General features: G+C 44.3%; 1 protein-coding gene across 1 annotated transcript in view; it reads left to right on the top strand.

Moving 5' to 3' along the window:
• Window positions 1-23,637, top strand: part of LOC124048234 (formin-like protein 1) — a 44,276-nt gene extending 20,639 nt beyond the window's left edge. The window contains exons 2-26 of the mRNA XM_046368819.1: window positions 1,980-2,063; window positions 3,616-3,699; window positions 3,925-3,998; window positions 4,724-4,807; window positions 5,254-5,379; window positions 7,113-7,221; window positions 7,519-7,595; window positions 7,969-8,062; window positions 12,929-13,003; window positions 13,529-13,639; window positions 14,067-14,216; window positions 14,603-14,704; window positions 17,759-18,011; window positions 18,134-18,374; window positions 18,571-18,688; window positions 19,039-19,241; window positions 20,363-20,597; window positions 20,746-20,814; window positions 20,933-21,013; window positions 21,622-21,915; window positions 22,131-22,232; window positions 22,428-22,532; window positions 22,660-22,777; window positions 23,158-23,268; window positions 23,502-23,637. Of these exons, the coding sequence (XP_046224775.1) occupies window positions 1,980-2,063; window positions 3,616-3,699; window positions 3,925-3,998; window positions 4,724-4,807; window positions 5,254-5,379; window positions 7,113-7,221; window positions 7,519-7,595; window positions 7,969-8,062; window positions 12,929-13,003; window positions 13,529-13,639; window positions 14,067-14,216; window positions 14,603-14,704; window positions 17,759-18,011; window positions 18,134-18,374; window positions 18,571-18,688; window positions 19,039-19,241; window positions 20,363-20,597; window positions 20,746-20,814; window positions 20,933-21,013; window positions 21,622-21,915; window positions 22,131-22,232; window positions 22,428-22,532; window positions 22,660-22,777; window positions 23,158-23,249 (3,081 nt within the window). The 3' untranslated portion in view covers window positions 23,250-23,268; window positions 23,502-23,637. The remainder of the gene's footprint in view (window positions 1-1,979; window positions 2,064-3,615; window positions 3,700-3,924; window positions 3,999-4,723; window positions 4,808-5,253; window positions 5,380-7,112; window positions 7,222-7,518; window positions 7,596-7,968; window positions 8,063-12,928; window positions 13,004-13,528; window positions 13,640-14,066; window positions 14,217-14,602; window positions 14,705-17,758; window positions 18,012-18,133; window positions 18,375-18,570; window positions 18,689-19,038; window positions 19,242-20,362; window positions 20,598-20,745; window positions 20,815-20,932; window positions 21,014-21,621; window positions 21,916-22,130; window positions 22,233-22,427; window positions 22,533-22,659; window positions 22,778-23,157; window positions 23,269-23,501) is intronic.
• Window positions 23,638-24,670: the final 1,033 nt, after the last annotated feature.

Here is a 24,670-nt window from a genome sequence, read left to right as displayed (position 1 = left end):
CGATGACAACAATGCAAAGCTTGAGTGGACAAGTGACGGTGACAGCATGGAATTCAAATGAGGAAATGGACAGGTGAGGGAGGGGGGGAAACAGAAAATCTCCAGTTCGGAGAAACGAGTAGCCCTGTGCCACCACTGCGACGACCAGATGCTCTTGGACTATGAGAGAAAACGTAATCAGATGATGAGAGCAGCTAGGGTAGCAGCGTTCTCTAGGGAACTCCATGTCTCCATCAGGGCCTAAATGTCAAGGTCCTGAAATGAACTCGGCGTTCTTGACTGAAAATCGGCACTTCCAAACATTGCCAGAGACCCGGAATTCCACATTGTTTATGTGACACTAAATTAGAAGTGTTGCAGCCAATGGGTGGGGAGCATCTGTAAAGCCTACAGGGAGAGGAGCAAACAGGTATAGAAAACACACATGGTTGCCAAAGCTACAAAAGAGCAAAACGAGAGTCATTAAATAACTAGGCAAGATACTCAAGTGAGAGAGTGGTGTGGAGCCTTACTCTTTTACTTTCCTCGAACAACTCCACAGAACAACTCGGTAGAACCATCTTAGTTTACAGGAGGGAGATGGTTGCGAGCAGGGAACACCGTTGTGACGAGCCCGGTGACGAAGATCTACCCGTCGTTCTATGCGGATGGCGAGAGCAATCAAAGAGTCCACATCTGAAGGAACCTCCCGGGAGGAATCTCATCCTTAACCACTGCGTGGAGTCCCTCCAGAAAACGAGCGAGCAGCGCCGGCTGCTCCACTCACTAGAGGCAGCAAGAGTGCGAAACTCAATAGAATAATCCGTTATGGACCGTTCACCTGGCATAAGGAAGCCAGGGCCCTAGAAGCTACAGTCTTAGTTTTTCCGACGAGGCCGCCAATGGCACGACCGCCGCTTACAGCTGCTGCTGAGAAACCAGGGGAGACTGAAGTACTAACACTAAATTGCCTAGCAGAGGTGAAGAACCCACTCCCCCTCCAATACAGCCACAAAACAAGTTACAAAATGCCCTGCCCCTGCTGACTGTTATGGGCAGTTCTGCTGACTGTTATGGGCAGTCAGCAGTTCATATATCAACTAGGCTACTGGGAAGACAGGCAGCACTTGAAGTAGATGGCCCCAGCTACTAAAACACAGTAATAGACAACATATAAAGACAAAAAATGATACTTAATCACTCCTGGAGATATCAGGAGTCCTCTGGCTATAGACTGAAGTCACCCAATTGAACACTTATGGGAGATTCTGAAGCTGCGCCTGAGACTTTTATTTTGGCAATCAGTTACCTGTATATCTGCAGCATATCTGCAGGCTAAATGCCACCCAGTAATTTGTTACTAGTTTTCACTTTTCAACAAGAGAAGGTGATAAGATAAGTGTGATGTTTTGAAGCACATCAAGTAAATTTATCATAATTGCTCCGACGGAACCTGTTGCGACAAAACATCATTTGCCATCATTGCTTCTCAAAGTTCATATTTTGATCGACACCACACAGTATATAGTAAAACATTATCTCTATAAATCATTCTCTCTCTCTCTCTCTCTCTCTCTCTCTCTCTCTCTCTCTCTCTCTCTCTCTCTCTCTCTTACTCTCTATCTCTCTCTCTCTCTCTCTCCCCCCTCTCTCTCTCTCTCTCTCTCTCTCTCTCAGACTCTCTCTCTCTCTCTCTCTCTCTCTCTCTCTCTCTCTCTCTCTCTCTCTCTCTCTCTCTCTCTCTCTCTCTCAGACTCCCTCTCTCTCTCTCTCTCTCTCTCTCTCTCTCTCTCTCTCTCTCTCTCTCTCTCTCTCTCTCTCTCTCTCTCTCTCTCTCTCTCTCTCTCTCTCTCCCTCTCTCTCTCTCTCTCTCTCTCTCTCTCTCTCTCTCTCTCTCTCTCTCTCTCTCTCTCTCTCTCTCTCTCTCTCTCTCTCTCTCTCTCTCTCTCTCTCTCTCTCACACACACTCTCTCACACTCTCTCTGTTTTTTCCCCCGTAGAACTCCATGAATCTGCCTCCAGACAAGGTGAAGATCCTGTGTCAGTATGACAGCGAGAAGAAGTGGGAGCTGGTCTGTGATCAGGTGGGACCTCAACTCCACGGCACCATACAACACTACTGTGCTGTGTCAATAACACTACAGTAACAGGATGTAATCATAGTTCCTAGAGGAACTTCAGAGCAGTGGTTTGTCATTTTTTTATTGAAAATTACTCACCTAAAAGTGAAAGTCATCCACTCAAATATTACTTGAGTAGAAGTCTAAAAGTATTTGATTTTAAATATTCTTATGTATCATAAGTACATGTAATTGTTCAAATATACTTAAGTATCAAATGTATAAATTATTTTCAAATTCCTTATATTTAGCAAACCATGTATATTTAGCACTGTTTTTTAATTTATGCATATCCAGGGCACACTCCAACACTAATCGACAAACAAAGCATTTGTGTTTAGTGAGTCCACCAGATCAGAGGCAGCAGGGATGACCAAGGATGTTCTCTTGATAAATGCGTGAATTTGACCATTTTAAATGTAACAAGTACCTTTGGGTGTTAGGGAAAATGTATGGAGTGAAATGTACAGTACATTATTTTCTTTGTGAATGTAGTGAAGTAAAAGTAGTCAAAAATATAAATAGTAAAGTAAAGTACAGATAACCCAAAAACAACTTAAGTAGTACTTAAATGTATTTTTTACTTTAATTAAGTATTTTACACCACTGCTTCAGAGTGTGGTTACATGATAACCATGACATTTCTTTAGAGAATACTACGTTATAATGATTGAATCCCTGATTTGCAGACCTTCGTAGAGTAGAATTGAGTTTTTCTTTTCATGTTTGTTTTTGTCAGTGTGTCCTTGTTTCTAGGAAAGCACCCCATTGACACACTAACACAATGAGAGTGGTCGTTCACACACACACACACACACACACACACACACACACACACACACACACACACACACACACACACACACACACACACACACACACACACACACACACACACACACACACACACACACACACACACACACACACACACACACACACACACACACACACACACACACACACACACACACACACACACACACACACAATGTGTCCTGCTGGCAACCTCATCAATATTGTAGGTTGCTGTGGCAACGGTGAGGATGCAGATAACTTCCTGAGGCTCGGAGTGGAGTGACATACAGGACACCTGTCACTGTTACTGTCACCGCAGCACAGACCTGCAATGGTTCAATGTTGTCCCTTCTCTTATTTTATCAGAGTTAAAGCCATTGTTATCAAAGGCCCTCTGCCTCCTCTGACCTGGCATCGATTGATAGATTGGCCTCCCGACAAGCAGTGTCCCAACATTGGTTCTGCCTCATCAACAGTTATATCATTGGTTATGTTAGCATAAATGAAGCAGTGTCAGCATCAAGGCTGTGAAGACAAAACTGTCTTTGCCCTCTTTCTCCCACAGTGCACCCATGCAATCAACACAATTAGATACATCTCTCTCTCTCTCTCTCTCTCTCTCTCTCTCTCTCTCTCTCTCTCTCTCTCTCTCTCTCTCTCTCTCTCTCTCTCTCTCTCTCTCTCTCTCTCTCTCTCTCTCTCTCTCTCTCTCTCTCAGGAACGGTTCCAAGTGAAGAATCCACCCTCTGCTTACTTGCTGAAGCTCAGAAGTTATCTTGACCAGGGAGGGATTAGTCATAAGGTACTGTACCATTATAGTCCAATACCAGGCCCGTCTGGGCTATAGCTATTTTCAAAAATATAATTCCTTGAATTAATCACTGATATCCTATGAATTTGCAAAAGCTACTGTATGTTTAAAAAACAAACATCTGGTTGCAACCATAGCTACGTAGGTCACTGCTTGTTTAGTTCTCTATACACCATCAAACATTTCTCCACAACGATAACGACCTTGTTGTGACAGTTCAAGAGGCGTGTCCAGGAGTCCACACAGGTCTTGAGAGAGCTGGAAATTTCCCTGAGGACCAATCATATTGGGTGAGACCTGGCCCCCTTACCCAACTTTTCCACTTACTCAAATCTGTTGGTTGCTTTTATATCTTTTTTAACAAATTTACCAGGTAATTTGACTGTGAACACATGGTCATCTACAGCAACGACTTAGGGAATATAGTTACAGGGGAGAGGAGGTGGGACGAATTAGCTCATTGATAATTATAAAACCGCTCTAAAGGAACCCTGTAAAAGAGCATTGGGTGAGATCACTGAAATATGATACAATGATTTGATGTTCATATGCAAACCACAAGATGCTGGATTTAGGCTGCTATTTGGCAGTTCGTGTCAGATGTAATTGCTTTTGTAAACTATGCACCACAATTGCTTGTTGTCAAGTGTGGGAATGAAGTCGTAGTGCTTGTGAGATTCTTTCAGCGTTTCGTCGAGTGGGATTGATGTTTTAATGCTGTGGTTACTGTTCCAGTTGTGTACTTACTTATTTTTGTGTGATATTTAATATTTTTTCATTTTCACACAGCACAAAAAAAATGACAATGACAAACAACAACGGACACAGTCAACACCACACAACGTAACACAGTGCACTGTAAACAAATCAGTTGTGAACTTCTGAATACTGTGGTTATGTTGAATTGTTGTACAGTATGTACTAAATTGTTCATTGTTTTAAGGTGTGCCAATTGGGTCTTTATTATCCTTTCCCCCTCCTGTTTCCCATCCTATCCTGTTCCCCTTCGCTCCAGCTGGGCTCAGGAGTTCCTCAGTGAGGAGAACCGGGGCCTGGACTTCCTGGTTGACTATATGTCCTTCGCCCAATGTGCCGTCACGTGAGTACCAGTCCTTCACGTCTATGTATGGATAAGACAATCTGAGAGGAAAAGGCAAGGTTTTGACCTTGAGTGTCCATCCTGATGTGGTTCTTTATGGGGGGCTATGGGTCTTCTTTTTTGGGGATACTTTAGTAGTGAAAAATATCAGAGGGCTTTAGATCGAACATTTAACATTACTTTCACCTATACCATTCATGTCCAAATCCCTTCTACAGATACAGGATCTTAATTTGACCTATATTGTCACAGCAAAATAATCCTGCAGCAACAGAATTTGAATTTTTAGTCCATAATGTTACTTGATTGGTGGTTAAGCTATTGCATTTTTTCAGTGAATGTATGTAAATCACAAAGTTAATCTGCATTTCCTGCTGTGCAGGAAAATTCTCAGCAACAAAAAAGTTATCAAATTAAGATCCTACACCTGTACTTTGGACCCTCAGCTATGACATGGACAGTTTGGATAACGGGACAGCCACACCGGACAAATCTGTGGAGGACTTGACGAGGAGTGCCGGTAACTCTCCAATCCATAGTGCTTCTAAAGCTGCTCGTTCCCTTACTGTGAGGTGAGTGTCACCAGGAACTGGGGAGAAGTACGGTGCCGCAATGAACGCATAAAAGTCTGTCTGTTGGATGGGACTGAGGTTGGACTACACTTGTAGTTCTTGCACCCTGGATTCATGGGCGTTACTTGTAGGGAAAGAACCATGACTCACAGTCCTCCGGTACCCATACACACACACACACACACTGTGACACACACACACACACACACACACACACACACACACACACACACACACACACACACACACACACACACACACACACACACACACACACACACACACACACACACACACACACACACACACACACACACACACACACACACACACACACACACACACACACACACACACAACGTGCACACTGCCCCTAACCCCCATGGGAGTTGATGTGTCTGTAGATTGATCTCTGTGGATGTCTGTGATTGATGTTACTGCATGGTTGGATCAACGCAGCGGGTGTCAGGGTGACACACACACACACACACTTTTATAACAACATTACAGTATCATGAGATACAGAGGCAGGACAGCACTGTGATCTAAAAGAGGTCTGACAGATTCATTGGATCCGATTCAGGGGATATGGTCCACGTTCTGTATATCTCTGTTTCTCTGTCCCACCATCCATTTCACGCTACTGTGGACAAAAAGATTACATCTCATTCAAATGATAGGGTGGTGTCCCTGTTGAAATGTTCAATGAAAACAAGTGGTCCATGGGGATTGACAACCTGATACAATTTGAAGTAATATTATAGCACGGTTCAATGACATTCCTTGCCATGGGACAAATCAAACCTAGGACAATGTTCCTTCTTATGTAATATATCTATCCTCTGTACTCTTTTTCATCTGGAGGAGCCTCGTTCCTGTCACACCAACTGTTTGGTAGGGTAAACGTTGGAAGCAGCCTTCCTCCCTCTCAGCATTCTCATCTATGTTGTAAATATGGCGCAGACGGGAATGTGAGCAATGTCTGCCCAGGGCAAAACCCTCAGACCTTCCACCGACCAACAGGCATCTGAGAGGGTTCATGTTGGGGCCCTGCCTGCCTGTCATTGATGCATCCAAGAGGGGTGTGTGAGAACGTATCTCGTTTATCGCCTCTGTCCTCTTCTCTTTCTACCCGTTTTTTCCTCTGTTTCTCCCAAAACATTTTGTCCCTCTTTCGCTGGTGTCTTGTATATATATTTTTCCCCCTCCTTTCAATCACTCAGATGTCATTTAACCAAAATATTTCAAAGTGAATATTAGCATGACTATTGACATGTGGATGTGGCAATGAAAGCTTCATTGTGTCCTTCTTTGATTGCATCATCTGAGACAAAAATGAGTCCCATTCAGCCTTAAAACACATGACATTGTAGGGTTGGGATTTTATAGTTGTTCAAACTGCGAGGGCTTTGAAGGAGGCGTGTCACTACAACCATGATGCTATGTAATAACCTCTTTATGTAATAACCTCTTTATGTAATAACCTCTCTATGTAATAACCTCTTTATGTAATAATCTCTTTATGTAATAACCTCTTTATGTAATAACCTCTCTATGTAATAACATCTTTATGTAATAACCTCTTTATGTAATAACATCTTTATGTAATAACCTCTTTATGTAATAACCTCTTTATGTAATAACCTCTTTATGTAATAACCTCTTGTTATAACCTCTCATAACGCTGCATTAGTAATAACATGTCAATAACAGCTACGTTTCTCACCGGGCAGATTCAACGCTCTCCACAGCAGGAAAGCGATGAGGAACTCACGCCTCGTCAGTCAGAAAGACGACGTTCACCTCTGCATCATGTGCCTCCGTGCAATCATGAACTACCAGGTACAATTCAACCTATAACACTTAGCCAGGCAGGCCCATCCACCTTCATCTCTACTGTTAAACAGAGTGACTCAATAGCATTAGCTTGGAGAAGTAACATTTATTTCAGCGTCATGGCTTGGTAGTTTTACACACCAATAACTTTGGCTCCCTCCGACGCTGTAAATTCACTGTCCATCAAAAAAAAAGCGACAGTTGCCAGGCTTTGCGGCGGTATGGATCTTGTCCACACTGCATTGTGTGAAATACGACTGAAGGTGGCGATGACTGACAACTGTGTGTACGTGTGTGTTTTAGTCTGGGTTTAACCTGGTGATGACCCACCCGTGTTGTGTGAACGAGATCACCCTCAGCCTCAACAACAGGAACCCCAGGTGAGGACCAGTGTTATTAGTGTGTGTGTGTGCGTGCGTGTGTACGTGTGTGTGTGTGTGTGTGTGTGTGTGTGTGTGTGTGTGTGTGTGTGTGTGTGTGTGTGTGTGTGTGTGTGTGTGTGTGTGTGTGTGTGTGTGTGTGTGTGTGTGTGTGTGTGTGTGTGTGTGTGTGTGTGCGTGCGTGTGTGCGTGTGTGTACGTGTGTGTACGTGTGTGTGTGTGTGTGTGTGTGTGTGTGTGTGTGTGTGTGTGTGTGTGTGTGTGTGTGTGTGTGTGTGTGTGTGTGTGTGTGTGTGTGTGTGTGTGTGTGTGTGTGTGTGTGTGTGTGTGTGTGTGTGTGTGTGTGTGTGTGATGTACACTTGTACCCCTCAGGACCAAAGCTCTAGTGCTGGAGCTGCTGGCTGCTGTATGTCTAGTGAGGGGCGGTCATGACATCATCCTCTCCGCTTTTGACAACTTCAAAGAGGTAAGAGGGGTTTCCATGAAGACAGTCTTTTCACCAACACTTCCTGTCAATCCCCCCACACCCCTCTGAAGTCTCCCATCATCATATTGCACGTCATGCAGCAGAAGTATTCAACTCTTACCCTACGTGGTCCGGAGCCTGCTGGTTTTTGGTTCTACCTGATAATTAATTGCACCCACCTGTCTAAATCAGTCCCTGATTAGAGGGGAACAATGAAAAAATGAAGTGGAACTGCCTTTGAGGTCCAGAGTTGAGTTTGCGGGTCATGGAGGCTCCCAGTTTCCCAAATCTCCCATTGACAACAACACACAATTTACGCAAAGCTCACATGACTTACATGCAGAGATCTGAAAAAGTCAGGATGTGGCCATCAGTCGTCTTGATTTCCTTGTGAGCACTGCTCATGCCAAATCAACCTATTCAAACCCCATCCAAAGATATCACCCAATGACCCCTCCTGGCAGCTGTCATGACAGTTGTCCACTATAAGCAGGAGGGGGTGAAGGTGCCGGAGGGGGTAGGGGCACAAAAATTCTTAACAGTTGTTGGCGACGTGACAGCTAAACCTTTCCTTGGACTTCTCCCCACTGTCTGTCAAGGGAGCAACTGTTGCCAACAGAGGAAGACCCCTGTGGATAGGGCTAGCCAGACATTGTGATGTAGACCTGGGTATTATTAGCAATGGGCAAGGACCAGAGAAGCCAGGTCTTAGCATGAGATGCCCTACTGCAACCTGTGGTATTTACGGATAGTTGCCCCTGAGCACTGATCGGTGGTCAGTTTTGTCTTTGAAGTCCTGATTGGTATAATTATCCCAGTCCAGTAGTTATGAGAAACCTCTCCCTAGAGCGGTTAATTACATGGACATTGACCAGAGCAGACAACTTTTTCAGTAGCAAAAGGTGTTCTATCGAAATGTCTGACATTCACTCGTTTTCTCTGACACATGTCTGGCGGCATGTGGAAGTATCAGAACACATGATATATCAGCATTGGTTATTTACAGTCAGTGGCGATTTTAGCATGTAAATCTTGGTGGGGGAAATTCAAAAACTTGTTTTTGGATGCATGGCAGCAAAGCCACTACACAACACAACACAATACTAAACAATAGATGAATTGCACCGTAATGGTGACAAACTGTTAGGGCCTACATAAAGCTGTCCCAACAGCAGAGCTTTCTTTACAGCACAATGGAGTGAATCCTTACCACCGCTACACCTGCCTATCAGCGGAGCCTTGTCTGGCAGCGAAACAGTTCATTCAGCCTCATTTACTGCATTTTTAAAAAAACAATAGCAGACAGCTGACTTTTTTGTCGGGCAGAAGTGGGCATCCAGCCAGGACGGGTTGTGCCAGCCCTACGCTCGAGACCTCCAGTGTGCCTCCACGGCCCAGTGTATCCGGTGCCTGCTCCACGCACCAGGCCTCTAGTATGTCTCCCCAGCCTGGTAAGCCCTGTGGCAGCTCCACGCACCAGGCTTCTAGTACGTCTCCTCAGTCCGGTGAGACCTATTCCGGCTCCACGTAGGAAGCCTCCAGTGATGATCCATGGTCCGAAGCCTCCAGTGATGATCCATGGCAAGAAACCTACAATGATGATCCATGGCACAAAGCCTCCAGTGATGATCCATGGCACGGAGCCTCCAGTGATGATCCATGGCCTGGAGCCTGCAGTGAGGATCCATGGCACAAAGCCTCCAGTGATGATCCATGGCACGGAGCCTCCAGTGATGATCCATGGCCTGGAGCCTGCAGTGAGGATCCATGGCACAAAGCCTCCAGCGTTGATCCGCTGTCTGGAGCCTCCAGCAACGGTCTCCAGTCCGGAGCCTCAAGCGATTGCCTCCAGCGACGGTCCCCAGTCTGGAGCCTCCAGCGACGGTTCCCAGTCCGGAGCCTCCAGCGAGTGTCACGCCCTGACGTTAGAGAGCCATTTTATTTCTCTATTTGGTGAGGTCAGGGTGAGATGTGGTGTGGGCATTCTATGTTTTGTATTTCTTTGTGTTTGACCGAGTGTGGTTCCCAATCAGAGGCAGCTGTCTATCGTTCTCTCCGATTGGGAATCATACTTAGGTAGCCTTTTTCCCACCTATGTTGTGGGATCTTGTTTTTGTACAGCTCTTGTAGCCTATGGAACGGTACGTTCGTTTTGGTTTCACTATGTTATTTTTTTGCTGGTTCTCATTGAATAAATATGATGACCACACATTATGCTGCACCTTGGTCTCCTTCAAACAACGCACGTTACAGAGAGGTTACAATTTGAAGTATTTTGTTAGGCCTATTGGGAAACAAACAAACAAACAAAAGAACCCTCGCAATATCAACTGGAAATACAAGGGTCTATTCCTGAGCTTTTCTGTTGAAAACAAATATTTGAATGGGAAGCATGGTTACAGACCCAACAACATTATATAATATCCCCTCCTCGTGAAGGAAAACACACAAGCTAATTATAATACACAAAGTAAGCAAAACAATGAAATCATTCCAACATTGCCTAAAATTATGAATAAAATACTAATAAGGTAGACCTATATAAGCAATAGGCCTATAATAATTGAGCTGTACAAACTATGGCATAAGGGATGGATGAGCGGATAAGAGGCCAGCCGTAATTTCGATGAAGACATTAATGAGCGAGCTAAGATGGACGTAGTCAATATAACTATTTGTTCAGCACTTTTGAAAAGTAAAGCGACAGAATTCAGGACATTAGCCGTTCTTACAGTGTTCTCCCTGTATACCAAGTCAGAACCGTAGGATAAATAAAGGGGGCATATAAGCAGACAATGAAAGGTTTTACAATATTCGATGATGACATTTCTCTAAAACAGGCTATAGGCTACATGTGCACCAGCAATTCAGAACAGTAGGCTGAGGGGGAAAGGTACCAAATTATTAAGGTGAGGCACATGGGCTACGGACAGCTTACTACACAATATAGTATTACTTTCTTAGCTACAGTATACATATCTCCCTGGCATATTACATAATTTATGCAGCAGTATACATTACATTTTTGGACTCGTTGTGGTGGTGCTGTGCTCACTTGAACAGGAAGGTGGCACGGCGGTTCTTCTTGTGGGCAGATTTTGTCATAAAAATGTCTTATCAAAGTCTGGCATTCTCTGGATTTATGGTGCTTTCAAGACAACTGGGAACTCTGAAAAAACAAGGCATTGACCCATGGCCAATGTCTTCAACCTTTTCTGGCCCATGGACAATGTTTATCCTTTTAAACTTGGAAAAGAGACCCTTTCAGACAGATGTTTTAAATCCTTAAACCCAGACGTGGGCCACAGACCCTCTCCACCAGCAGGCAGGGGAAGCAAAATAGTGATTGCTTTGCAACGCTTGCAGTTAGCCACTGATTCCTTTCAAACCACTCATTATTGAATTTGCAATTCCGACTTGTTATGTAATGTTTGTGTCCAATGGCCGATGAGCACCGATACGCTTTATCGATAATTTCTCTTCATATGACAAGGTTTGAAAAGGATTTGCCAGTAGATTGTCGACGTGATTCATGACGATGACTGCTTGTCTAGCTTGCTAGCTAAGATTGTGAAAGTATGACGTTGACAAGATCAGTCCAATCAAAGCCATGGTAGATATAACGTGATTTGAAGCCATTGTATCTGTGGCCAATGACCTTGAGCCTTCTTGGATGGGCACTTCCAATGTAAATCTATGGCAGCACCCAAGGGGGATTGAACTGCCTAGCTTCTGCGGTGACGTAGTTTCCCCTTGAGTGGCAGAACACCGAGCCAATCAATGCACACGCTCTGTATTTTCCATTGACTGCCCCTCCTCCACAGAAAGCACTGAGCTAGGCTGAAACACCTGCATTTTGGAGCTACCTTAATACAATGTTTGTATGCAGCTTTATTCACTCAACAAATGTGTTTTTACATTGTTTGCAAACTGATATGTGACACGAATTAATGCCAAAATAACATTCAAAACAGGCAACAGCTACTGCTCCGCCTCCCCTGAATGATGGGTCGCCACTGCTTACAGTCCATCTATTTAAAACCCTATAATGTGCCACTCAGCGAAAGGCATCGCTCAAACAATGCTCACAAAGTTGTGACATATTGATTGACCTTTCAACACTTTCAAACGAGCCTGATAAAAGTCCATAACTGTAGTATCCAGAGCTTTCGCCTTCTCATATCCCAATAACGCACACTGCTTAAGCAATACCTTAGAGTAGTGACCTTGCATCAGCTGCAGTTCTGGCATCAAAAGTGACAGTCATTTTGGTATCGCACGGACAAACCGCGTGGGTGAGAGATAGATGGAGGGAGGGCGCGAGAGATGATAGATAGCACATGGTGGAGGAGTGTAGAAGTGGAGGCGGAAAGACGGAGTACCAGGCTGGCTCCTGTTGCCCACAGTGGCAGAGCGTGGGCATTGTTTGGGTACAGGCTGGCAGGTTGAAGAGCAGGCTTGTATTATTTAGTGGACATGAGTGGGCTGGGGGGGAGGCGCTTTAACCCTTAAAGACATATCACGGCATGTTCTAAACAGCTATTGGATATCACAGGACAGAACAGTCTAACTGATGCATTTGACTGTTCATGAGAGTGTTCTGAACCCACCTTTGTATGGCAGAGTGATGCTGATATTATAGCTTTCATTATTGAAGTAAGTTAACTTCCCTTTTAGAAGTTATTTGCGATAGCCTGGGGTAAAGAGGAAGGGAGAAAGGCATACAAAGTGAAATGTGGGTTGCGTGGGGTACAGGAAGCTGTATTTAAGGATACACTGCCACCCTATGCATATTTGTGGTGTTGCAGTGCAGAATTATGTGCATAGTGGAAAACCTTTTCCCCTTCAATCCATGTCGTTCACAAGGTATGTGGAGAGAGGAGCCGATTCGAGAAGCTCATGGAGTATTTCTCCAATGAAGACAGCAACATTGACTTCATGGTGAGTCTAACTCCGAATTGCACAATTCATGTTTATTAGGTCCATCTCCTTCTCTGATGCACAGATGAAAAAATGCTGATGGGGGTGGGGGCCACAAAAAAAATTGAATTCATCATGAGGGCCCGCATCACGGGTCTGCTCTATGTATTTTGCCATTGGGCGGAGAGAAAAATGTGCAGTTTTACAACACATTTCTTGCCATTCTACATAATTTTCTGTAAGATGGAGGAAAATGTTTGCCATTTTTAACATGATAACTGATGATCAATGGGCCCCACCCCGGTCGGTAATTTGACCATGCTTACTATAAGTATGGATAGCTCGCCGCTCGACTAACTTACCAATCTAAAAACATTTAGCGGACATTTTGAAATTCTATTGTATATTCTATTATTATCAACAGTAAGTTGAGACCCCGACTGAGTTCCTAATTTATCTATATATTTGTTGTGAAATTGGTCTGCGGGCCTACAAGAGGAGGGGGGAGAGTGTACCACGCTGTCTCCTACTGTTTTTGTCCACCAGGTGGCGTGCATGCAGTTCATCAACATCATGGTCCACTCCGTTGAGAACATGAACTTCAGGGTCCATCTGCAGTATGAGTTTAGCCACCATGGCCTGGATGACTACCTCCAGGTGAGTGATACTGAATCACGGAGAGAAGTTGCCCCTTACCACTGATACGTCAAATCAAATTGTATATGTCACATGCGCCGGCTGAATTACAACAGGTGTAGACTTTTACCGTGAATTATGGTCAGATGTTTTCAGAAAATATCCAAATTTACTCACTGATTTGTGAATAATGTGTCTTATAATACCTTATAATACCTCATAAATACCTTATGAGATTGCATTAGTACAACTGTATTTCCTTATCAGAACCAAAAACCAAAAGACACATCATTCTGTTGTTTTATGGTTCTGTTGTCATGGGAGACTTGAAGAGATTTGAAGGTTAACAAATGGTGCATGTGTGAACACATAATTACATAGAAAAATAGTAATGTATCCCTGTGTTTGTCTATGTATATGTGTGTCTGTGTTCCTCTGTCATGTGCAGAGGTTAAAGTTCACGGAGAGTGACAGGCTGCTGGTGCAGATCCAGGCCTACCTGGACAACGTGTTTGATGTGGGGGCTCTGCTGGAGGATGCGGAGACCAAGAACGCCCTGTTGGAGCACATGGAGGAGCTGCAGGACCACAATGCACAGGTGATCATGTGGCAATTATGTACAAACAAGAATGTGTACAAGAGCACACATCCGCTATGTCAACTTTATATTTATGTGTTGCACCTGGGCGTCACTTGTTCATGCTTTTGTTGTGTTTGAATGACATTGTGTTTGAAGGTTTATAATAAGAAGATTGTATGTACTGTGTTTTTTTACCCATCTGTACAATTCTATATAAATGTGTGTGTGTGTGTGTGTGTGTGTGTGTGTGTGTGTGTGTGTGTGTGTGTGTGTGTGTGTGTGTGTGTGTGTGTGTGTGTGTGTGTGTGTGTGTGTGTGTGTGTGTGTGTGTGTGTGTGTGTGTGTGTGTGTGTGTGTGTGTGTGTGTGTGTGTGTGTGTGTGTGTGTGTGTGTGTGTGTTATAGATAAGCAGCAGATTGCAAGAGAGTGAGAGGGAGGCGTTGGAGACAGTGTCAGAGTTGGAGAAACATCTCATCCAGACCACCAAAGAGGTTGAGCTCCTAAAGGTATCATCTAACTAATCAAATCAAATGTATTTATATAGCCCTTCGTACATCAGTTGATATCTCAAAGTGCTGTACAGAAACCCAGCTTAAAACCCCAAATAGCAAGCAATGCAGGTGTAGAAGCACGGTGGCCAGGAAAAACTCCCTAGAAAGGCCAGAACCTAGGAAGAAACCTAGAGAGGAACCAGGCTATGAGGGGTGGCCAGTCCTCTTCTGGCTGTGCCGGGTGGAGATTATAACAGAACATGGCCAAGATGTTCAAATGTGCATAAATGACCAGCATGGTCAAATAAAAATAATCACAGTAGTTGTCGAGGGTGCAGCAAGTCAGCACCTCAGGAGTAAATGTCAGTTGGCTTTTCATAGCCGATCATTAAGAGTATCTCTACCACTCCTGCTGTCTCTAGAGAGTTGAAAACAGCAGGTCTGGGACAGGTAGCACGCCTGGTGAACAGGTCAGGATTCCATAGCTGCAGGCAGAACAGTTGAAACTGGAGCAGCAGCACGGCCAGGTGGACTGGGGACAGCAAGGAGTCATCATGCCAGGTAGTCCTGAGGCATGGTCCTAGGGCTCAGGTCCTCAGAGAGAAAGAAAGAAAGAAAGAAAGAAAGAAAGAAAGAAAGAAAGAAAGAAAGAAAGAAAGAAAGAAAGAAAGAAAGAAAGAAAGAAAGAAAGAAAGAGAGAAAGAAAGAAAGAAAGAGAGAATTAGAGAGAGCATACTAAGACAGGAGAAGTACTCCATATATAACAAACTGACCCTAGCCCCCCGACACATAAACTACTGCAGCATAAATACTGGAGGCTGAGACAGGAGGGGTCAGGAGACACTGTGGCCCCATCCGATGATAACCCCACCCACTTTGCCAAAGCAAGCCCCCACACCGCTAGAGGGATATCTTCAACCACCAACCTACCATCCTGAGACAAGGCCGAGTATAGCCCACAAAGATCTCCGCCACGGCACAACCCAAGGGGGGGCACCAACCCAGACAGGAAGATCACATCAGTGACTCAACCCACTCAAGTGACGCACCCCTCCTAGGGACGGCATGAAAGAGCACCAGTAAGCCAGTGACTCAGCCCCTGTAATAGGGTTAGAGGCAGAGAATCCCAGTGGAAAGAGGGGAACCGGCCAGGCAGTGACAGCAAGGGCGGTTCGTTGCTCCAGAGCCTTTCCGTTCACCTTCACACTCCTGGGCCAGACTACACTCAATCATATGACCCACTGAAGAGATGAGTCTTCAGTAAAGACTTAAAGTTTGAGACAGAGTCTGGGTCTCTCACATGGTTAGGCAGACCATTCCATAAAAATGGAGCTCTATAGGAGAAAGCCCTACCTCCAGCTGTTTGCTTAGAAATTCTAGGGACAATTAGGAGGCCTGCGTCTTGTGACCATAGCGTACGTGTAGGTATGTACGGCAGGACCAAATCAGAGCGATAGGTAGGAGCAAGCCCATGTAATGCTTTGTAGGTTAGCAGTAAAACCTTGAAATCAGCCCTTGTCTTAACAGGAAGCCAGTGTAGGGAGGCTAGCACAGGAGTAATATGATCATATTTTTTGGTTCTTGTCAGGATTCTAGCAGCCGTATTTAGCACTAACTGAAGTTTATTTAGTGTTTTATCCAGGTAGCCGGAAATTAGAGCACCTCAGTAGTCTAACCTAGAAGTAACAAAAGCATGGATTAATTTTTCTGCATCATTTTTGGACAGAAAGTTTCAGATTTTTGCAATGTTACGTAGATGGAAAAAACCTGTCCTTCAAACAGTCTTGATATGTTCGTCAAAAGAGAGATCAGGGTCCAGAGTAACGCCGAGGTCCTTCACAGTTTTATTTGAGACGGCTGAACAACCATTAAGATTAATTGTCAGATTCAACAGAAGATCTCTTTGTTTCTTGGGATTTAGAACAAGCATTTCTGTTTTGGCCGAGTTTAAAAGTAGAAAGTTTGCAGCCATCCACTTCCTTATGTCTGAAACACAGGCTTCTAGCGAGGACAATTTTGGGCAATTTTCACCATGTTACATTGAAATGTACAGCTGTGTGTCATCCACATAGCAGTGAAAGTTAACATTATGTTTTCGAATGACATCCCCAAGAGGTAAAATATATAGTGAAAACAATAGCTGTCCTAAAACGGAACCTTGAGGAACAACGAAATTTACAGTTGATTTGTCAGAGGACAAACCATTCACAGAGACAAACTGATATCTTTCCAACAGATAAGATCTAAACCAGGCCAGAACTTGTCTGTGTAGACCAATTTGGGTTTCCAATTTCTCCAAAAGAATGTGGTGATCGATGGTATCAAAAGCAGCACTTAGTGCTAGGAGCACGAGGACAGATGCAGAGCCTCGGTCTGATGCCATTAAAGGGTAATTGACCACCTTCACAAGTGCCGTCTCAGTGCTCTGATGGGGTCCAAAACCAGACTGAAGCATTTTGTATACATTGTTTGTCTTCAGGAAGGCAGTGAGTTACAGCTTTTCCTCACATTTTTGAGAGGAATGGAAGACTCGATATAGGCCGATAGTTTTTCATATTTTCTGGGTCAATGTTTGGCTTTTTCAAGAGAGGCTTTATTACTGCCACTTTTAGTGAGTTTGGTACACATCCGGTGGATAGAGAGCCATTTATTATGTTCAACATAGGAGGGCCAAGCACAGGAAGCAGCTCTTTCAGTAGTTTAGTTGGAATAGGGTCCAGTATGCAGCTTGAAGGTTTAGAGGCCATGATTATTTTCATCATTGTGTCAAGAGATATAATACTAAAACACGTGAGTGTCTCTCTTGGTCCTGGCAGAGATGTGCAGACTCAGGACCACTGAGCTTTGAAGGAATACGCAGATTTAATGAGGAGTCCGTCATTTTCTTTCTAATAATCATGATCTTTTCCTCACTTGGGGAATGCTGCTTTTTAGTTAGCTTTGCGACAGTATCAACTACAGTCCATGACATCCATGACATTCACAAAGAAGACTTGCGTTAGTTTCTGAGCTAATGCCTAGGCTGTAGCTCAGAGGGCTAATACATGGACATGTGTGTCTGTGTAACAGGGGAGTCTGCGGGAGTCCTGTTCCCAAGTGACCATTCTACAACAGAGGGAGATAGAGAGAGAGATAGAACGAGAGAGGGAAAGAGAGAGGCAGAGGGATAGAGATCGTTCGGCCCAGGCCTTGGCGGAGCTGGAGGAGAAAGTTCAGGGGCTTGTGGACCAGCAGCTGATTCGAATGGAGCGCTCGTCATCGGGACACCTGGACCTCCATGTCGTCCCTTTCATCCTTCCTGTTTCCATCCATGCTGAAACAGGTGGGCTGCAAGCCACACACATGGGCTCAGAAACCATGTCAGAAATATACATTTATTTTGGTTTATGGAATCAAATTCATCACCAAAAATGTTACCTTTTTTATATTTCCCTGCTTCCACAGAACAAATCACGACTGTCGATGGCCCTGTTGCCCCTCCCACATCATTAGTCCCACCCCCACCCCCACCCCCTGCTCCTCCTTTACCTGGTGCAACAGAGGTCACGGCACAAGCTCCTCCTCCTCCTCCTCCTCCTCCTCCTCCTCCTCCTCCTCCTCCTCCTCCTCCTCCTCCTCCACCTCCACCTCCTCCTCCTCCTCCATGCTCGATGGCAACACCACCTCTGCCCCCCTCTTCCAGGGCGTGGTATAGCCCTCCCCCCACCACCTCCAAGCATTGGAATGGCCCCACCATTTGGGGGTAAGCATGATGGACACACTGGTAAGCTAACACGCGATATAGGTCAAGATAGTTCTGTCAGTCGTGGCTCTAAAGACGAAACGTTCACTTCATTGATCCCCACCAAAACTAATGTGTCCCTCTTCTGGACAGGTAACAGAAACAAGAAGGCCATTCAGACTAAGTACCGTATGCCTTCATTCAACTGGCAGGCCCTCAAACCCAACCAGGTGGCTGGAACCATCTTCAATGAGCTGGATGATGAGAATGTTTTGGGGGTGAGACCCCAGTACCCTGCTAGCTATCTTCTTACAATCTGTATTCTTGTCCAACTCAATATGTCCTCATCTGTCTGCAGCTGCTGTTTCTGTTTCTACTCATTCCAGTCGTCCAATCCCTCTTCCTCTCTGTTTCAGCCGCTCTCTAGTTTCTCTTTCTTCTGTAATCCTGAAATCCTATGTAGTTCTCTCTCTCTCGCCTATCTGATCTGTCTCCCGACATATGACAAAATAGCCTGCGGTATCAACGGCCAGTCTCGCTGATGTTTAACTGTAAATCGTTCTCACTGAGTTTGTCCATTACCAAAAGCTCATGAATTAGTTATCCACCTCTCCCCTCCATGCCCTAGGAGTTGAACATGGACGCCTTTGAGGAGCAGTTTAAGACCAAGGCCCAGACAGCCCCGGCTGACGTGGGGACTCTGAGAGCGAAGGTGGCCCAGAAGACCCACAGCAAAGTGTCCCTACTGGAGTCCAACAGGGCCAAGAACCTGGCCATCACCCTGCGTAAGGGAGGCATGGCAACCTCGGACATCTGCACCGCTATAGAGACGTATGTGTCTGTTATCAAGTTGTTATAAGAAAAATACCACGTCATTTGTGCATAAGATTAGATATACGGTAGTAAGAGGGTTGGTTGAATGCCCTGACTGTAAGTTGCTATGGATGACCAAATGTGATATGTAATACTTTTTGTATTGTGACTGTCTATACACAAAGAGAGAAACATATGGTTGTCTATGGTTTTCCTAAGCATTTGATAGTAACTGATCAACTTATAACCAATGTGAAATGTGTGAAGACTCATTACACTCATAACTCACTTCTGTTGTCAGTATACAGTAATCTCAGAATATGAACAGTCTCTGTAGTAAGTAGTAGTTGTACATCAGTGGTGGTCAGTGTTGTTAAAGATGAGGGAGGACATTTTTTTTTCTTTGTGAGCACGGCCTTATTTCTATTAGAGCATATCGGATGACTGTCATTCATATTCCATTCACCCAGTTCAATCTAACAGCGATAGGTGTAGGCTATTACATGATACTCAAATTTCCCCTATACCCATCATGAGGTTGCTACAACCTAGCTTATGAATGAAAGTTTACAACGTAGATGCAGAGAGAAAAATTTGAGGAGACAGACAGTGACACATGGACAGACAGTGATACCTTCAATACCGTCTTGCACACTCTTGTCTGCATTTAGCTGATATGGGATGTAGTCATTAGTCCAACAGTTGCAAACAAAAGTTTCTATTGGACAAATTCAGATATGTTTATCCCCGTTTTGTTCCGTGTAGGAAACATTTTGAACATAAATCGGCGGAATGAATCCACCCCTGATCACGCATAAACAGAATCCTAAGCCTCCTAGGTTTTGTATTGAAATCAATGTACCCAGAGGAGGACGGAAGCTAGCTGTCCTCCGGCTACACCATGGTGATACCCTACAGAGTGCTGTTGAGGCTACTGTAGACCTTCATTGCTAAAAAATGTGTTTCAATAAATTATTTGGTGATTATATTTAGTTTAGTTTTATCTATTTTTTTTACATTTTCCCTTTTTTTTCCCTCCTGAAAGTCAATGAGGAGGATGGTCCTCCCCTTCCTTCTCTGAGAAACCTCCACTGTTGTACATAACCCTTGACCCCCCCCCCCCACTCACACACACACAGGTATAACCAGGAAGCTCTGAGCCTGGACTTCCTGGAGCTGCTGGAGCGTTTCATCCCCTCAGAGTACGAAGTGAAGCTCATCCAGAACTACGAGCGAGACGGGAGGCCCCTGGACGAGCTCCCCGAGGAGGACCGCTTTATGGTGCGCTTTGGCAAGATCCCACGGCTAGCCCAGCGCATCAGCACACTCACCTTCATGGGCAATTTCCCCGAGAGCATCCAGCTCATCCAGCCGGTCAGTAGAAAACACTAAAAACAATGTTATTTCAAAATGATTTCAATGTTATTTCAATGTTTTTGTCATGGACAGTAGTTGGGTGCGCAAAGCTTCTCCATAATATCATAATTCACCATAAAAATGTACGTTCCCATCTCTCCAATAGCAACTCAACGCAATCATCGCTGCCTCAATGTCAATCAAGTCCTCTAGCAAGCTGAAGAAGATCCTTGAGGTACTGTAGGAGACAGCGCTTTTGATATACTGCATGGATGGTTCGTGTTCAATTGGTTAGTTTTGTATGGTTACACAGCATTGGTGTGACCGTTTGGTGTGCCTCTTCTGTCCCTAAGATCATCCTAGCCTTTGGAAACTACATGAACAGCAGCAAGAGAGGAGCAGCCTACGGGTTCCGCCTGCAGAGTCTCGACTTGGTGGGAAAGACTTCAAGCAGACATACTGTATTTATCAACCAAATCTTAGAGGCTCATTTTGTGTTCCTTTTCCCACGACAAGGCACATTGCTCTGGTACTCCAACCCAAGTCCATAAAATTCACTTGGGTTAGCAGAATGTCGTTTTAGCACAGCTTCACATTTATTATCTACAGTAATTATTCAAATGAGACTCCACCTCAGTGAGAGATCCAGAGATAACCGATTTTGACAGGCCTTCTCTGAATCAGCCACAGTGACTGAATGACTAGAACACTAAGGTGGAGCTGGGGAGTGTGCCTCTTAACTCAAATTATTACTGAAGATAATTAATGACAGGCAGAGTTACCCAAATCATCAATTAACTTCAAAATTGATTCCATTGGCGACTGCATCATCCGGATGGGTCACATCTTATTTCGAATTTGTATGGAGTACTGTATCCCTTGATTTTCATTATCTGATCCCAGATCTGTATGTGCTTTTGCCAACTACCTCTGACTACTACTGTCACAAAGCTAATACAGGTCTGGGATCAGGCTAACCTTTTCACATTGTATCCTTTTCTCCATTGGTTGCCTCTAAATATATGGCTCTGGTTCAATCTAGCTCTTAGACACTAAGTCCACAGACCGGAAACAGACTCTGCTGCACTTCATAGTGAGCATCATCCAGGAGAAATACCCTGAGCTCCAAGCCTTCCACAGCGAGCTGCACTTCATGGACAAGGCTGCTCTGGTGTCCCTGGATAGCATTCTGCAGGACGTGTGTGCCCTGGAGAGGGGCATGGAGGTAACCAGGAAAGAGTTTGCCGTACAGGAAGACAACCCTGTGCTGCAAGATTTCCTCACCAGCAACAATGACCTGCTGGACTCTGTAGTAGAAGATGGCAAGACTGCCCAGGTCAATTCTCCCTACTAAATATAGAATATTGTAGAATGAAAAAATGTCAAAATGTACAGCCTACTAAATGGGTCTAACTTAGTAATGGTTTAATGACGCTAGAATAAATGAATTTAGGACAGGGTGATAATATTTGTATAACATGAGTACTACTGCTACAGAAAACAATGATGTACAGTATAATGAAGGTCTGATAATTTTTTCTCTCCTGTTAGGATGTGTATGAATCAACAGTGGAGTACTTTGGAGAGAACCCTAAAACCACACCTCCCTCCATGTTCTTCCCTGTCTTCGTGAGGTTCATCAAGGCCTATAAGGTTAGCCACCACATTGATTAATTACATTTATTGATTGATTAAATGTATTCATATAGCCGACATTTTTTAAAAAAAAACGTACGTTCATGTATCGACATAGTAGACGGTGCTGACAGTAACTGTTCATCAAACAGTAACTGTTGTAGTAATGTGACAGTGTACCATACATAAATGTTATTTTTCTGGTCCCGGCAGCAAGCAGAGCAGGAGAATGAGCAGAGGAAAAAGCAGGATGTGTTGTCCAGAGAAGGGAGAACGGGGCCACCGTCGACATCAGCGAAGCCTGAAATACCTCAGAAGGTAGTCGGTGACACATTAGCAACGACACAATAGAACACAAAGAGAGTTGACCTACTCTGTTTACCCTCAAAACATGTATCATTTTGATTTTGACCCCCAACTCCTTTTGGCTGCCCTTTGACCCCAGCAGGTACCTATGATGCCCAAGCTGCCCCAGATGGACCTGATAGCAGAGCTGAAGAGGCGGCAGGTGATCCCCCTGGTCCGGGAGGGCAAGGATGGAGCCATCGAGGACATCATCACAGGTGGGCCTTGTGGGGTCAGGGGTCAAGGTCTCCCATACAGTGTATGTCTGCTGTGTATGTGTAATATAATGAATATACAATTCTGAAATTAAACTAAAGCAGTAGCTGTGATATACACTTGTAGAAATGTACAGTATGACAATGCTTGTTTTTCTGCACAATTTTTCTGCAATTTTTCACCATCCTCCATTTTCACAAATACATTATAACTATCATCATGCAATGTCCACTACCACGTCTAATCATACCCTTTCACCTTATCCGTTGATTCCCTTTTCACTCCTTTTTTTCATGTCGTTCCCACTCATTCCCATGGGCATATGTCTCTCCTTCACCCTCTTCTCTCTTTCTTTATCTCTCTCTCTCTCTGGGGTTTTCAGCTCTAAAGGCTGTGCCCTTCACGGCTCGCTCTGGCAAGCGCTCCTCTCGCCTCTTCTGCGACTCTGGCTTCAGTGATGAGAGCCCGACATAATCCCCTCGAAAGTGTGTAGGTCTGTCTTTCGCTCTCTATGGAGGTGTCTATGACTCCTGTGCAGCACTTTCCCTGTCTGTGGATATCTCTGTTTCTCTCAGTCTCTTGGTGCAGTTGTCGGTCTGTGTTGGTCTGTCTGTGTCAGTCTGTTTGTGGTTGTGGGCAGGTGTCAGTACCAAAGCATGCTTAGACCAGTCCTGTTCCAGGTTGTGGTCTCACAATGTTGTTGCCATCCATCATCTCTCATGCTAGACCTGAGGAACCAGCCGTACAGGCGGACAGACGGCTCCCGAGTCAGCGCCAAGTGGAAGCCCGGGCAAAAGCTCCAAGTCTCCTCCGATATTTCCCTGTGAAAGCACACACACTCGCGCTCCATTCAAACAATCACTCTCATTTCCTTTCATGGATATAGAGTGCACACAAACTTGAAATATCTCCCCTAGACTTAACCCAGCACTGCAGGTGATTGGTTCTACCTGTGGTTCAGCCCACAACAAACCTCACTGTTGACTGCCTGCTCTCTAAATACAGCTTCAGGTATATTAGATTGTGAGGTGCTGTTTCCTAATACTTCTCTGATCCCCAACAAAACACCTACAGTAAACACACTCTATTTCCCTGTAAAAACATCCTCTTTCTACATACTGCTAAAGGAGTAAGGGCTTGGCCATGAATGGACTACAGTTCAACGGCACGATTTCAATGAGAATCACCCTCATTCTCGACTATCATTAGAGGTTCATCATTAGAGGTTTTGGACATGTTTTGGACATGTTTAAAGCAGATTGAACACTGGGACTGTGTATATAACCATTAGTAAAAGCTAGACAAGACCCGACATTTGTTTGTCATATTAATAGCTTATTCTATTTGTGGTACTCAGACGGCTGCAAACTGTCAATCCCAATAACTGCCGCATCTGGTGTAAAAGCATGATGACCTGTCCTTTTGTCCTAGCGCTAGTAGGATTACAACAGCTCAGGACGGAGCTTAGAACAAGATTTGTACTATATTTAACTTATTTTTTAATATAGAAGTGTGTGGATAACCTTTTTCTTTGTTTCACTATTTTGGGTTTGAACTAATAAATATTTTATACGGCGATTGTCTGCTACTTTATTCGTGACGTCAGAAGTCATGAGACATGAACTGGGTTTAGAGTTCTACAGAGACTGAATGAATTTGAATCGAGTCCTTTCGTGTACAAGAGGATCACTTTTATTCTCACAAAAACACAACAGGAAGGTACAAAAGCAGCGGTCTGTTAAGTACCATAGTTGACTTTCTCACAACAAGCAGCAATGGTTCTTTGAATTACATAGAATTGGCATAGCATTTGCACTGTTAGTTGGTCTTTAACATTCATACTATGTTACTTCACCATTCTTCTTCAGTACTCACAAACAACACTAATCTCACAC

The sequence above is a fragment of the Oncorhynchus gorbuscha genome, linkage group LG11, assembly GCF_021184085.1.
Source record: "Oncorhynchus gorbuscha isolate QuinsamMale2020 ecotype Even-year linkage group LG11, OgorEven_v1.0, whole genome shotgun sequence".
In the NCBI taxonomy this organism is placed as follows: Eukaryota; Metazoa; Chordata; class Actinopteri; order Salmoniformes; family Salmonidae; genus Oncorhynchus; species Oncorhynchus gorbuscha.
This window is presented reverse-complemented; position numbering and strand designations above follow the sequence as displayed.